A 15,062-nucleotide genomic window follows, 5' to 3' on the forward strand; every position below is an offset into this window, starting at 1 on the left:
CATAATATTTTACCGGGGTACGATTTAGTTCGGGGCGTTATAGCGTTTTTATGTACGTTGGGGGTATTTTTAGGTATTTATTGGGGGCGGAATTACACAACACAAGACCCAACACAAGAACAGCCGATTCAACGGAGCCACGCCGTTTTGTCGCATAAATAGTGTTTAGTCTTTAAGTTTATAATATATATATATACAGGGTGGAAAGGCACGACGATCCTTCCCGGAAGTATTAGGTCGTTTAAGTGATACAGAGACTATTGGTAATGGTAAGAATCGTTAATTGAGTAAAAAATAAAAATTGCAAAAATACTACTTTTTAACTGTGGTGATAACCCTATAGCATGTGCACATGACGGCTAGATTAAGGATCTCCGTCGGGAAAGCTCGGGACTTTACACTTTTTTCCGATCGTTGACAGTATCGCAATGATGTATGAATGACGCATAAATGTCAAATAAATCAAATGCATGCAAAAATATTACAAACAATTTTATTACTTTCTTAGATAATTACTTTTTTCCAATATTTAATACTATCTTCTTTTCACATACGGTGTTCAAATGTACCTCCGTGTATTACAACGCCGCCGCAGCCCGTACCCGAGTATGTCGATGCACATGCGATATAGTGTATGCTCTTCGTCATTTATCCTCCGCAGAAAGCACCAATTAGCCTTTGTCTCATTTCGTCCGCAGTTTCACATTCCGTTTGGTTTGGTACACCATATCTTTTACACAGCCCCACAAATTTAAATAGCCACGAGCATCTAACATTTTTATTTGAAGAATATGACATTCAATAAGTATAGTTCAATGAAAATTTAATTTCAAACATCAGACGTCTTGTCTATTTCCTACCACGCAAGAAGGTTTGTTAGTTTGGTATTGAAGAAGTATTTATTCTTGATTTATTCTTAGTATTTCATTTTTGCAAGTTCATTTGGTGCAACTAACACAACCTACATGTAATTTTTTATTATTTTAAATAGTTTCCAATTATTCGAAAATAATTTTGTGAAACGTGTTAAGAAACTAAAACCTTTTTATCAGTCAAGGAAACCAGAGATATTTATAAGACGATTGCGTACTTTTGAGTGGTTGTCAATGTCACCATTTGAACTGTCGTTGTAAACAATGTTGTGGTTAGTATTATTAATATTAAGGAATAACATAACTATTTCATTCAAGTATTGAACAAGTGGAACCACTAAGAAAGCGAAAATCCTGCAATGATTCTTACCGTGCTGTAAGCAGACCTAAAAATGGTTAGATGGCAACAAATTAGCATAATTTCCTGTCGAATACTGATTGTTTACAAGTAAGTTCATTGACCCTGTCACCTGTTAGGGTTAGAACAAAGTAGTTTTTTGCGTGGATGTTTAAAAGGTCATAATTTAGAAACGGTTGCCCATATTAACATAGTTTCTATGGAGAAAATATAGAGCTTGTATTGTGTAGAGCGGAAAGGATCGTCGTGCCTTTCCACCCTGTATATGTATGTTAGTCTGTAAGGTATTTGTAATATGGGCCTTGTTGCCTGATTTAAATTTTAAATAAATAAAATAAATAAATATTACACATATACTTACCTATAAAAATAAGTTTAACAGACATATTTGCAAAGTTTTAAATTACTAACTATTACTTTAGGTTTTGCAAACTAGTAGACAATTAAGTAGCCTAAGTTGGAATTAATGGATCAACCATTTAATTGATAAGTCTAAATAAAATATTATATAGGTAGGTACTTACAGTGAAAGTTTCATTAGGTATATGTAATTTCATTATATTTTTGAGAGATTCATTGTTGGTGTTGGCAATCCCTTTTCCAATGCCCTGAAGATTCTAATAAGGCAAACCATTGAATATTTTTCATGACTGCACCAACTTCTAATATGTAGGTACATATCGGACCATTTCCTCATAAGCATTTCCTTCTCATATAAACAACTGAAATATATCTAGTTCCAATAAAACATAAAAGTACGTAGCAACACTCTCGACCCTTTTCCCCATTTCGGCCGGGAATAAAATATTGTAGGCAGCAATTTCAGAGGCCCGGCAATAATATTATGACATATTGCTTTGCCGGCCCCTTTGATGGCAATGTGTGGGGCTTTTCCTATTTTCCTATCAACTACGTAAGTATTTAAATAGAGGAATAATTTTTGGGAATCATGTGTAATAGGTACGTAAAGGAATCAAAATGTAGAGTTGGGTTTATTTTGTAGTTGATCATAAAAATGGTATAAAATAATTATGTCTGCGTGTGTGCTAACTGCATTAACTATCTGCCCGATTCGAACTTTAAGATACGTCAATTAACGTCTAGAAACGATATGGATTAGATATGTCTGTGTCAAATGTGACGTTTCTTCAAACAAAAACGTCACATTTGACACTGACACATCTAATCCATATCGTTTCTAGATCCATTAATTGACGTGTCTTAAAGTTCGAATTGGGCAGATATTGTATCATTTAATAAATAAGACATGTTTACAACTATACTAATATTAACTATTGTATTCATTTTGTTTAACAAAGTGCCCCTATTCATATTCCTACCTTCATAAATAATATACTACATACTTATAATTAATTTTCACTCAAAAGAGGATACTTACATGTTATGTTTTATGGTGTGAGTCACTTAAAGTAATAAATGTCATACTCGTAAAAAGATCACATGCACGAAGCCACGGGACCGCGCGGCTGGCCTAATTTGATTAATAAATACGTAAATGTACATGCTTTAATTAAGTAAATTACCCGCATATTTAATTTTATTTCACGCAACAACCCGCCCACTAGCATTGGAGTATTTTTAAATATAAGTTAGCATGTCGTCAGCCCGTTATTGTATAAAGAGGGTAGACCCTCGGGGTAGACCCCGAGAAAATCGAAATGTCGTTATCTACAATAGACGATGGAATGAACAGAGTGGTTCGCGGTAAGCCCTCAAAACTTAACCTCTTAAAACTCAAATCTATTTTCAAATACCATTTATTCAAATTTGACTACCAATTTTCATGTATGGCGGGCCTTTCATGTATGCATAGGTCCTTAAACATCAAAATCTAACCACCATACCATTACAGGTGTGGTTCTCAAACCGGCGGGCGAAATGGCGAAGGGAAGAGAAACTAAGAAGTCAACGGCGGGACGCACCAGCTGCATCACCGCCCGCACCGCCAGCACCGCGTCTACCACTCAACGGGGGCTTTAACTCAATGTACAGCCCGATACCGCAACCTATCTCAACGATGAGCGATACCTACAGGTATGTTAACTAGATCACTTTGGCAGGGTCGCCATGTAAAAAAATCTTAAGGTACAAGGAAACAACGACAGCGATGTGTCTACCGTTCAACGGGGGCTTTAACTCGATGTACAGCCCGATACCGCAACCTATCTCTACGATGAGTGATACCTACAGGTATGTTAACTAGATCACTTTGGCAGGGTCGCCATGTAAGAAACTCAAAGACCACTATGACAATGAGACGCCTGCTCTGTGCCTACCATTCAACGGGGGCTTAAATCAGCATCAGCTATACAACACGATACATGTCTGCCGCTCAACGGGGTTTCAACTCAATGTATAACCAGGCGTGGCTCACTCCGCGATTTCGTCGCTTTGCAACAGGTAGCTAAAAGTACATCCGATCCACACCAATTTTGGTGGCTGTAGCCATAAGCCGCGCGTGGCGCTGTCGCTACCTAGCGGCCATATCTGTCCTGATGGTAACAGACACGTTTTGTTAGAGAGTGAGTCTTCTGTACCTAGTACTATTATTTATTCTGTGGTATAACCCTATATCGCAACCATCTCTACGATGAGTGCAGGTACGTTAACACGTTTGTACTCGTAGGGTCGCCATCTATGTAACACTGTCCGAGACCTATTATATAAACCAATATGTAGTGAGTTCAAGAGCGATAACCACAGGTAAATAAACAAAATTCCAATGTGATGGTCTGGTAAGAAACTCAATAATAATAACAATTTAGGATACCATTAAATTATTCTAGAAATATTTTCACAGTACATTTGGTGCTACTTTCCCGACTAGTGTGGAAATAAGCAATTTCCGTGGCTATGTCGAAAATTTAAAGGGGCCATATGTAATTATGTACTGTAAAACGTTGTACACGTGCGAATAGGTAATTCGCAACGAGCGGTGATATATTAAAACACGACCGAAGGGAGTATTTTAAATCGCCACGAGTTCCGCACTTGTATCGTAAATAACAATTTTCTGCTATTTCTGAGTACCTAAGTAGTTACTTTTTGCTAAATATTTTTGATGTTTATCTAAATGAAACCTCACAAAGCTCCCTGTCTTTTACAAAGGGAGTTAGTTGAAAACGAGCTTACGCGAATACACACGAACCAAAGCTGCGAGTGCTTTGAACTCGCATTCTTACCACTAGCGCCATCTATCATCGAGTGGCGACACTAATTAAATTGAGCGGGAAATCGCGCGGCAAAGGTCGTCTTGCGTTTTCCGCCGCGCCACAGACTCAAAATAATCTAAAAACTACGACGTGGTTGTGGTTGATTTAATGAAATTAGTCTTTATTGCCCTAATAATAATATTAATTTTATTAGAACAAAGTTTAGAGCACATTTGACGTTTTAAATATTAAAGGAAAAGTGCACTGAGACGCTCTAAGGTTCGAAGGTCGGTCGGCGTTCCACTTGGATTGATTTTTAATACTTGAACGAGGTTTTAGCCTTTGTCGTCGGTTGAAAATTAACTGAGAAGTTTCCCTTTACTTGAAACTAGCCGACACGCTTTTTGTCGTTCACGGGTCGTAAAGTTTATGAAAGGTTTTGATGTCGTGTAGTATAATTTTAACGGCTTCTGACTGTCGATGAGTGCTTTCAGTCAAAACAGAAGTACATTCTGAGTGTCTATGGTCTTATTTTATGCGTCTGTTGTTTTCATGAAACTAGGTAGGTACCTATTTAATAGGCTTTTTTTTTCGAAGCTAGGTAAGTAATTTAATTGTGATAGCATAATCATATGCCCAAATCCATAGCACCACCCGTAAGGCAATGTTGGAGCATTCCACGAATTTGTGTATGACGCTAAATAATAATTTCACATTTCCATTATTTGGCCAATTAAGGACACCGCAGTTATCAAGGAATAACGTATTGGTTTTAAAGCCATTATTCAAAGTTAGACATATTTTCTGTTTTCCGACGATATTTTTTACAGTATCAAATTATAAGGACAGATTAGCAAATCTTTATGTCCGACTACAACGCAACATTTTCTTAAAAATCACCCATTTAAATCCCATTCTGACCCTCTCTTTGCCCACAGCTCAATGTCTGGCGGTCTCTCCTCCTCCTGCCTGCAACAGCGCGACGGCGGGTACCCGTACATGTTTGGCGACGTGCTCGGCAACGGCGGGTACGCTAGAGCGCCGGCCGCGCACCAACACGCGGCGTACAGTCAGCCCCAAGCCGCCGCTAGCACTGGTAAGACCTATTACGAACGCCTTAAGGTCCAGTCGCTTAACGCAGTTACATTGCCAGCCGCTATGACAACCGCGTCAGGCGGCTGGCCGCTCAAACGAACCGCCTAAGCGGCCAACCGCTAGTGCGCAAGGGATCTTACCTAACGCGCGTTCAGAGCGTCAGAGGCATTCACGCTCAAGGCTGACGCCTCAAAAGTATAGAGTTAGACCAAGAAAAGTATGCAGTGATTTTGATAGCCCACGCAGTGCAAGTATTATTAATACGTCATAAATTTCATAGAAGTTTAACGTTTAAAATAACACTAGCCCTGCGTGGGCTATCAAAATCTCTGTAGATTTTTCTTGGTCTAACTCTAGCGGTCGGTGAGCTTGCACGCTCGTGACGCTCGGAGCGTACCTTTCGTAACCGAAACGTTAATCTCCGCACTTTATAGGTTGATTCAAAAGAACTGTGACGAAAAATTCAATAAAACACGCACCAGCTTTCGTTTCGTCCAATGAATCTATACAGTGTTACTAGCTATAAAAATGTTGCTCTGTTGCCATAGTACAACGTGACGTTGTATACAGCGTAAAGTGAAAAGCGAAGAACACCTACTTGCCTAAAGTCTCCTATTGCACGAAGATAAGATTCAAGCTTTGAAGTAATATTGCCGTCTGCGTCATAGAAAGAAATGGATGTAAGTGTTTGTGTCACAAATAGCATTCAAAGGGTCAATTATAGATCAGGAAGACGTTATTGTTAACTGCTTTTTTGTAAGACGGCAGATATCTCATTCGAAAAAAACTCAAACCTCCCATTTATGAAATAAAAATATTGAACACCAATGTCTGAAAACGCTACAGAACCGTCGAAATCAAGAGCCTTGGAAAATATTTACCAACTCCGTAATAAAATGTAAAAAACGCTGAGTCAAGAGCAAGGGGCGCACCGCGACATGACAGGGAAACAAAAAATAAAACCGGGGAAAAAAGAGGGAAAATAGGAGTCCCGATTGGATTTGCCGTTGTCTGTTCCTTACAAATGGGTTTTAAATTGATTTTGAATATCGAACGGTTTTGTTCTGTAGACGACGGTTGGATTCTTACGCAAATGTGGTGCCAATTTAGCGGGCAGACTTACGACTCACAAACGTTTGTATACGTTAATGTTTTGTACCTAGTGTCTCCTTCATTTGCTGGTTGAAAATACCGGAACTATTTAGTTAAAGGTATTTTAAGAATAGAAAGGAATAAATTATTAATCAATTTACTATATGAGTTCAATACTGAATCCAAACGTTTAATACCTACCTCATTTTACTCGCTGGATATTGACATTATAAAAAATATTTTTACACAATTGATTGAACATGAACAGTTGTATTATAACTTTATAGCCTCAGCTATGCCTAGGGTTGCCAACTTTTTTTTGGTGGAATATAGTATTTTCCAGAATAAGGAATAAAAATATAGTACATTCCAAAAAAATATAGTACTTTCAGATAAAATACTAAACATGAGTGTAATATACGTTTAATCGGAAATATAGTATTTTAGCGTACTATATATTTTTCCAAAAGTATATAGTACAGAGAGCCAAAATATAGTACAATACTATAGAATATAGTACGGTTGGCAACCCTAGTAGTAGAGGAGTCGTATGAAAATTTGTATGTAAGGGTCAAAATAATTCCCACAAAGACGGGGTTTGATTTTTTTAGTTCTTTGTGTGTATCTTTTTGACATACTAAAAATATATCAAAATATATGCATGCAAAACGCATTTATTGACATTTCAAATTTGAAAAATCAAAAAATATATTAAAAATCGTGTGTGGTATCAAATGACAGGAAATTACACGCTAAAAAAGGTTGTGAAGTTGATTTTACAAAATAAAAATAAAAAACAAAGTGGTGGCTGAAAGACTGTTTTTTTTTTCAATGTTGAGAATTATTTCCTACATTGAAAACTAAACTAAACAATCATAGTTTTACACATCAAAATACATTGTGTAAAAGAAAAGAATATTTAATTAATGAATACCTATTTTTAATTATATTAATATAATATGAAAAATATAGGCTCTATATTAATTTAAAAAGTTTTATCAATAAACTGAACGCACCTCAAAGGAGGTGCTTGGCAGAATATATGGAACAAAAACTATTGTAAACTGGTCATATTTTTGTAAAACTCGATTTCGACTGGCAAATTATATTACTTTTTGGCAACCGAGTTTTTTACCCTAATTAGATCCCGCTGAATCCGAATTTGCTCGATCGAATTCTTGACCGGAAGTGAGATATTTGATATTAAAGGTTCCTTTTTTTAGCATGTCGTAAATAACTCTTAAACGGTGGCGCATAGCAAAAATGTTCTTATACGTAAGTAATCTGCATAAAATTGCCTACAAGAAAGATTCAGTACAATTTTTCGCTAGGATCAATATACAAAGAGATATTAACGCGGGAAATTTAATTATAATCACTTCTAAGGTCCCTTTTTTTTAGATTTACGTAAATAACTCGTAAACATTGGCCAATATAAAAAAATGTTGTTAAATGTTAATAATCTACACAAAATTCTCTACAAATAAGATTCAGTACACTTTTCCCCGGGATTAATATTTAAAAAGATAATAAAGAGGGAAAGTTAATTATAATAAATTCTAAGGTTCCTTATTTTTATTTTTTCGTTAATAATTTGAAAAGTATGACTCGTAGCAAAAAAAATCTTGTACATAAATAATAAACATAAAATTTCCTACAAGAAACATGTAGAACACTTTTCGCTAGGATCAATATTAGAAACGATATTAAAGGAAGAAAGTTCATAACAATTAATTCACAGGTCACTTTATTTTAGTTTTTCGTAAATAATTTGTAAAGTATGACCTATTTTGCTATGGGCCACAGTTTACAAGTTATTTACGAAAAACTAAAAAGGGACTTTTAAATTTATTATAATTAACTTACTCGCTGCTTTATTTTTTTAAATATTGATCCTATCGAAAAGTGTTCCATATGTTTCTTGTAGGAAATTTTATGTTTATTATTTATGTATAAGTATTTTTTGCTATGAGTCATACTTTTCAAATTATTAACGAAAAAGTATAAACAAGGAACCTTAGAATTTATTATAATTAACTTTCCCTCTTTATTATCTTTTTAAGTAATTATCCCTGCGAAAAGTGTACTGAATCTTTTTTATAGAGGATTTTGTGTAGATTATTAACATTTAACAACATTTTTTTATATTGGCCACCGTTTACGAGTTATTTACGAAAAACTAAAAAAAAGGGACCTTAGAAGTGATTATAATTAACTTTCCCGCGTTAATATCTCTTTGAATATTGATCCTAGCGAAAAATTGTACTGAATCTTTCTTGTGGGTAATTTTATGCAGATTACTTACGTATAAGAACATTTTTGCTATGCGCCACCGTTTAAGAGTTATTTACGACATGCTAAAAAAAGGAACCTTTAATATCAAATATCTCATAATTAAAAATAAGTATTCATGAATTAAATATTCTTTTCTTTTACACAATGTATTTTGATGTGTAAAACTATAATAGTTTAGTTTTGTTTTCAGTGTAGAAAATAACTTTCAACATTGAAAAAAATTAAGTTTTTAAGCCACTACTTTTGTTTTTTATTTTTATTTTGTAAAATCAATCTCACAATCTTTTTTAGCGTGTAATTTCCTGTTATTTGATACCACACACGATTTTTAATATTATTTTTGATTTTTCAAATTTCAAATGTCAATAAATGCGTTTTGCATGAATATATTTTGATATATTTTTAGTATGTCATAAAGATACACACAAAGAACTAAAAACATCAAACCCCGTCTTTGTGGGAATTATTTTGACCCCAAAGGCTATATCCTCTCTACTATAGCTATGCCCCTTCGTTTCAATTTTTACATTTTTTAATTACTATAAGACTAAGAGCTTTAAAAATATGTTCGCTGCGAGCGATAAAATTGCGATAAGCGAAAAGAAACACTCATAGATATAAAGTCAGTATACAGAGAGGAAAATGGGGATTACATATTTGTCTGTATAAGCGGTCATCCACTTTCCTCTTAAATAGATTATAGGTATATAGAAGAAAATAAATTAGTACGGTTAAGATAAATACGCGCCGAAAACAAATGAAAATGCCGGCGTGAAAAGCTAAACAAAATCAACGAATCAGGATTTATTATTCAAAGAGCAAACCCATTGTTTCCCAAAGGCGGTAACTTTTCCATTTGATATTATATATCACGCGGCCGACATTTTTAGCCGTAGGTGGCGGAAAGGGGCATGAATTATTGTTGTTCGTCGGACTGAGTTTCAACGGGAACAAAAGAGTTTTTCATTCAAAATGCATTTCATTTAGTCTTTTGCTTTCGACGGGTGCATTCGCAGGGTATTAAATAATGCGGATTTGCTCGTTTGGCGCCTTGTGCTCGGGATTCCTTTTGGTTTTTCATGTTTCTTTAGACCTTGATGAAAAGAACAATGCTGGGAATACGGACGGAGGGATTCATATCTACCTACATCTATACTAGGAACCGTAGACAGAAAATGAAGTGCTACGAGTATATGCATAATAAGCTGTACAAGATGTAGTGCATAATTGTTTTCCTTCATATTTCCTGGGAAACGTTCGTATTTGTCATGCTACTTCAGTCAACCTCAGTACTTTTTGTACCGAGATTGACTGAAATAGCAAGGCACTTTCACGTGTTTCCGTGAAAATACGAAGGAAAATAATTATACACTACATCTGTACGTAAACATGCATTTCTAAAAGTCAACTTTCAAAGGCGAGTTAGTTTAAAGTTGGCGAAAGGCTCTATAATCCTGCGAAAAGACTAAAGTGGCCCGGTATTCCTTTACCTACACAGTTACCTAGAATTGATAAAAAAGCCAATAAATTCAGAAACTTGAATAGTAAACCGACATACATGAAAACAGATCCAATAGTTTAGAAGTCAAACGAACAAAAACAGACAGGCCGGGAACGTACCTAAAATGATTTAAATTTGTTGAAGTCTCAAATCGATTTTAAAAACTTCCTAGTTACTACACTTACTATTACCTACTACTATACTACTACTACTACTACTATACTTACTAGTTTTGATGATTGACATCAACAAAGAGAAGGTACCTTAGCGGTATCAATTATACCGGGTGTGGCCTGTAATATGAGCAAAACATTAAACAGTATGCTGTACTCCTCATACTGACCAACATTTGTTCAGCGACTTTTAAAAATAACTTGTGGTTTGATTTTTAATACACTTTAAAGTTTATTCTAAGACGCAATGTATTGCGAATTTTGTTATGTTTAAGGCGTGACAAGCAACGTCAATCACAATGATATGGCCTGGCGATGGCGTCCATTGAAGATAATATTTATTTTGTATGAAAAATAGGGAGTCTGAATACTTCATAATTTTTAAAAGTTGTGGAACAAAAGTGTCACCGTTTGAGGAGTATAATCTATGTTTTAATTATTTGCTCGTGTTACAGGCCACACTGTGTATATCATAGAGTCATAGACCATTGATTAAGCGACCTTAGAATTTATCGCAAAAACACACACGACACATCATAATATCTAGTAATTAAATCTAGTCCAAAACACCGATAAATTGACAAGCTAGCAACAATATAGCGTGGCATGAACGCGCCATAGACACAGACCATTGACTAGCGTGCTTAGCGCGATAATGGCGTGAAAGCGAACCCTCCGGTTATCGCCGGCGGCAGGCAAGGGGTTGAAGTGAGCCGTATGTCTGGATAGCTAAAATGTAACCTATGCGAGATTGTGCGAACGCTATGTTGCGTCCTTAGCACTGAATAGGTTAAGCGTAGCGTTTGTTCGATAAACGCAATGATGTTTGATGCGTAACATTTTGGCGTGTCTGTAAAAGCCTTTATTGTGCAATATTATAAAAATATGGACACTGAAAGAGCATAACTGAACAGTTTAGTTATTGCATTATAGGTACAGTCACCTGCAATAATATGTTACACAACGAAGGCCGCAAAAATATCTAACACGATCTTATTTGTAGAGCCATAAGAGCGTGTCACATATTTTTGCGGCCTTCAAAGAGTAACATAATATTATTGCAGGTGACTGTATATTTACATACACGCACTTTATTATGTAGGTACCTACCTAGTTGCATTTCTCGAGTTGGGTTGAAAGGTAGGTACAAGTAAAGGTACATTGGCTATATTATTATAGGTAGGTACTTACCTATACCAAATATGTTACTTCGTACATTAGGTACAATCGCAAATCAATACGTAGGTAAGTAACGAACGATTTTAGTAAAAAAAGTATTTGTACTATAAGGATCTAGATGATATTTGAATGAATAAAAATAACTTTTTAAAGAAAACCATTTAATTTAACATTCTTAATAGTTATTTTTATAGTAATCACTAGACACAAGTACTCGATGGCTGCTTAACATCTACAACAATAACGATTGCTTATTCCTTACTTAAAAATCACAATCAAAAATATATGGCTCACGCGACCCTCGATTACGAGTAATTCTGGAGACGTCCGTCCGCCGCAAGCGCCACGATGTCAATGCCGGACGATGGCTGTGCGCACCGCGTGCTCACCTACCCTACAGCTAGGTAGATAGGTACTGACTGGTGGTGACGTCAGGGGTGGTGGTAAACTGGTTGCGCTTATAGTACCTATTATATTTAGGTAGGTAGGTATTTAAATAAAAGTATACAAAATCTACCCTCAAATGGCTCCTTAAGGTAGTTGAGGGTAGATGATAACATTACATGATCATGTCATGGGCATTTCTATTTAAAGTTGTACCAAAAAATGTGTTAATTGTGTTAATTGTTGTGTTAAAATTGGGAATTTTTGCAGCTGGTTGTACAACGGGTGTACCTACAACCTTATTGTATTACCTAATCTTAGCTTCATTCAATAACACAAACAGTTCCAAATCAAAATTCATCAGTACAAGTAATTATTGGTTCGTCAGAGCATCTACACCTAATAACTTGCTCATGTCTACATTTACGTGGTCAATAACCGCGCGAATTTAAAACAGCGTAAGTCTATAAGGGACGCTATGGCACATACGTCGTTTCCATAATTATAAATCTATAGGGTTGTCAATCGGCTTCCTGACATAATCAACCAAGATATCGTGTACCGAACGTCCGTATCAACCCTTAATCATATAAACTCGTATCTCTTCCCTGCTTTACTAATGTCAACTTTACTCCAACGTCTTAAGGTTGAATTTGCGATGTCATTTAACGCGATGGGAGGTTTTGGAAATAATTGAATACCGTATTAGATATTGGCTGGTTTGACGCGCTAATAGGTTTTACGATAGGTATGACGTTTGGGTCCTAGATCTAGGTAATTGATGCGGAACGCTAAGCGTATCGAATGGAATATGCGTTAAGGTATGGGATCGATAATATCGGAGCGAAATTAACCCTTTGAATGCCGTTCACTAGTATTCGTGATGCAAATGCTATATATGGTAGCATAACTCGACGCTATCAGTGTTAATTAGGCCTGAAATATACATACAGTATGGGAATTACTGTAAGTTAACTTACTTAATGTTAACAGTTTTAAGTAATTAAACGAACGTCTTGAAAAGTGTAATCGTAGGTACTATTTGATGAAAATGATGAGTGTACCTAACTACTTAAAACTCTACCTACTCTACACAATTTAGTGATTTGAACGGGTTTAACGGATTTAATCGATGGATAAGGTATAAAAAAATTAATAACATCGCGTTAGACCCGTTTAAATATACATATGTACCTAATCCATAAACATTTTAACATTTTATTTACCTACGATCTAACATAACGATGCTAATATTTATTATAAGTGCAGTTGCATGTGTAATAGACAATTCTATTAAAACCACAGATTATAAAAGGCGTCTTCCCAACGATCAAACATCAATCCCCTTTTTCCGTAGGTGTAATATCTGCGGGAGTCTCCGTCCCCGTCCAAATACCATCGCAGGGGCCCGACCTCGCCTCAAACTACTGGGGCAGACTACAGTGATCGCAGCTCTTCGGGTTCCCGCGCCTACTGATGCCAGAGAACCCGACAGAGCCATCTAGCGAAATGCCGCACAACTACGACCTCTCGATGAACGCTCTCAACATGACCGCGGGGCATGACGCTATTGAGATGCCGGAAACTGTATCGTAAGTCAAGAAAGCAACTGATGATGTTCAAATACTAGTTTTAAGCGGCGCGCGTGGTAAACTATGCTGAGAAATTAAACTAGTATTTTTTGGTAGAATCTGGAGTTTTAGATTTTTTTTCTACTTAGAATCAGTTTAACATTACCCCAAAACAGTTTTAAGTAGCTATTCTTACTAGAACTAAAATCGATGTAAATCGAATTGGTTTAGACTTGGTTTAGATGTCTTTCTATTCCTCATTCCAATTGGTTGTATAATCGATTCTTCGTAGAATAAACAAAAATACTCCAATTCTAAACTCCAAAAATAGGTACCTACCAGAAATTTTTATTATAATTATTTATCATTTTATTATGACAGCGTATTTTACTGCGCGCGTATGATTTTTAAACTAATCTAAGGGGTATTGGGTACCGGAGAATAATTTCTAAAATCCTAATTCCTATGTAAAGTGTGGACATGAAAAAATCTGGTCGGTTTGAATGCGATCTGTCGGCGTTCATTTGTTTTAAAAACAAAAAAAATTATGTCAAACCTTACTGTCAATACTCGATTCTATCAATCTGTTTCGGTATTTTTATAATATATGATGTAATTAAAAGAATGCCGTCCAAAGAACTTGCAATACGAAAAAAAATCGTGAACATGTTTCAAGAAAATCTAGGCATTTCACAAAACGACATTGCTAAGTGTCTGAAAATCAATAAATCGACGGTACAATCGGTACTTTCTAAGTTCAAAAAGGACTTGACTGTGGAACGGAAGCAAGGAAGCGGTAGGAAAAGTGGACCTGTGGACAAAAAAAAGGCAAAGAAGGTAGTCGAGTGTTTTACGAGAAATCCGGGCATATCTATCCGAGATGTTGCAAAAAAGTTGAAAGTGTCCAAATCGTATGTGCAGAAAATTAAACGTTACGAAGGTTTAAAGACTTATAAAGCTGTAGTCAGACCTAATAGGTCAGAAAAACAAGAAAATTCTGTCAAATCACGCTGTAGAAAATTGTACGACCAGTTTCTGACAAAATATGATTGCCTAGTCATGGATGACGAAACATACGTCAAGGCTGATTTTAATCAGTTACCTGGGCAACAGTTTTATGTGGCAAAAAATAAGGCAACTATTCCTGATGAATATAAAAAAATTAAATTATCAAAATTCCCAAAACGTCACATGATTTGGCAAGCGATATGCTCCTGCGGTAAGAGGAGCAAAGCTTTCGTGGCTTCTGGGACAATCAATGGTGAAGTTTACACGAAGGAGTGTCTGCAAAAGAGATTGCTGCCTTTCATCCAACAACATACGGGTTCTGTACTGTTTTGGCCGGATTTGGCGACATGCCATTACAGTG

At 35.9% G+C, this 15,062-nt stretch overlaps 1 protein-coding gene across 3 annotated transcripts in view; it reads left to right on the forward strand.

Moving 5' to 3' along the window:
• The window catches only part of LOC134794909 (paired box protein Pax-6), a 76,679-nt gene extending 62,865 nt beyond the window's left edge, over positions 1-13,814 (forward strand). Inside the window, exons 7-9 of one of the 3 annotated variants that reach the window (XM_063766760.1) lie at positions 3,104-3,285; positions 5,342-5,499; positions 13,480-13,814. In XM_063766760.1, coding sequence (XP_063622830.1) covers positions 3,104-3,285; positions 5,342-5,499; positions 13,480-13,568 — 429 coding nt within the window. In that variant the 3' untranslated portion in view covers positions 13,569-13,814. The remainder of the gene's footprint in view (positions 1-3,103; positions 3,286-5,341; positions 5,500-13,479) is intronic. The other 2 variants (XM_063766761.1, XM_063766759.1) reach the window with 2 other exon arrangements.
• The last annotated feature ends 1,248 nt before the right edge of the window (positions 13,815-15,062 follow it).

Source organism: Cydia splendana, chromosome 11, assembly GCF_910591565.1.
Source record: "Cydia splendana chromosome 11, ilCydSple1.2, whole genome shotgun sequence".
In the NCBI taxonomy this organism is placed as follows: domain Eukaryota; kingdom Metazoa; phylum Arthropoda; class Insecta; order Lepidoptera; family Tortricidae; genus Cydia; species Cydia splendana.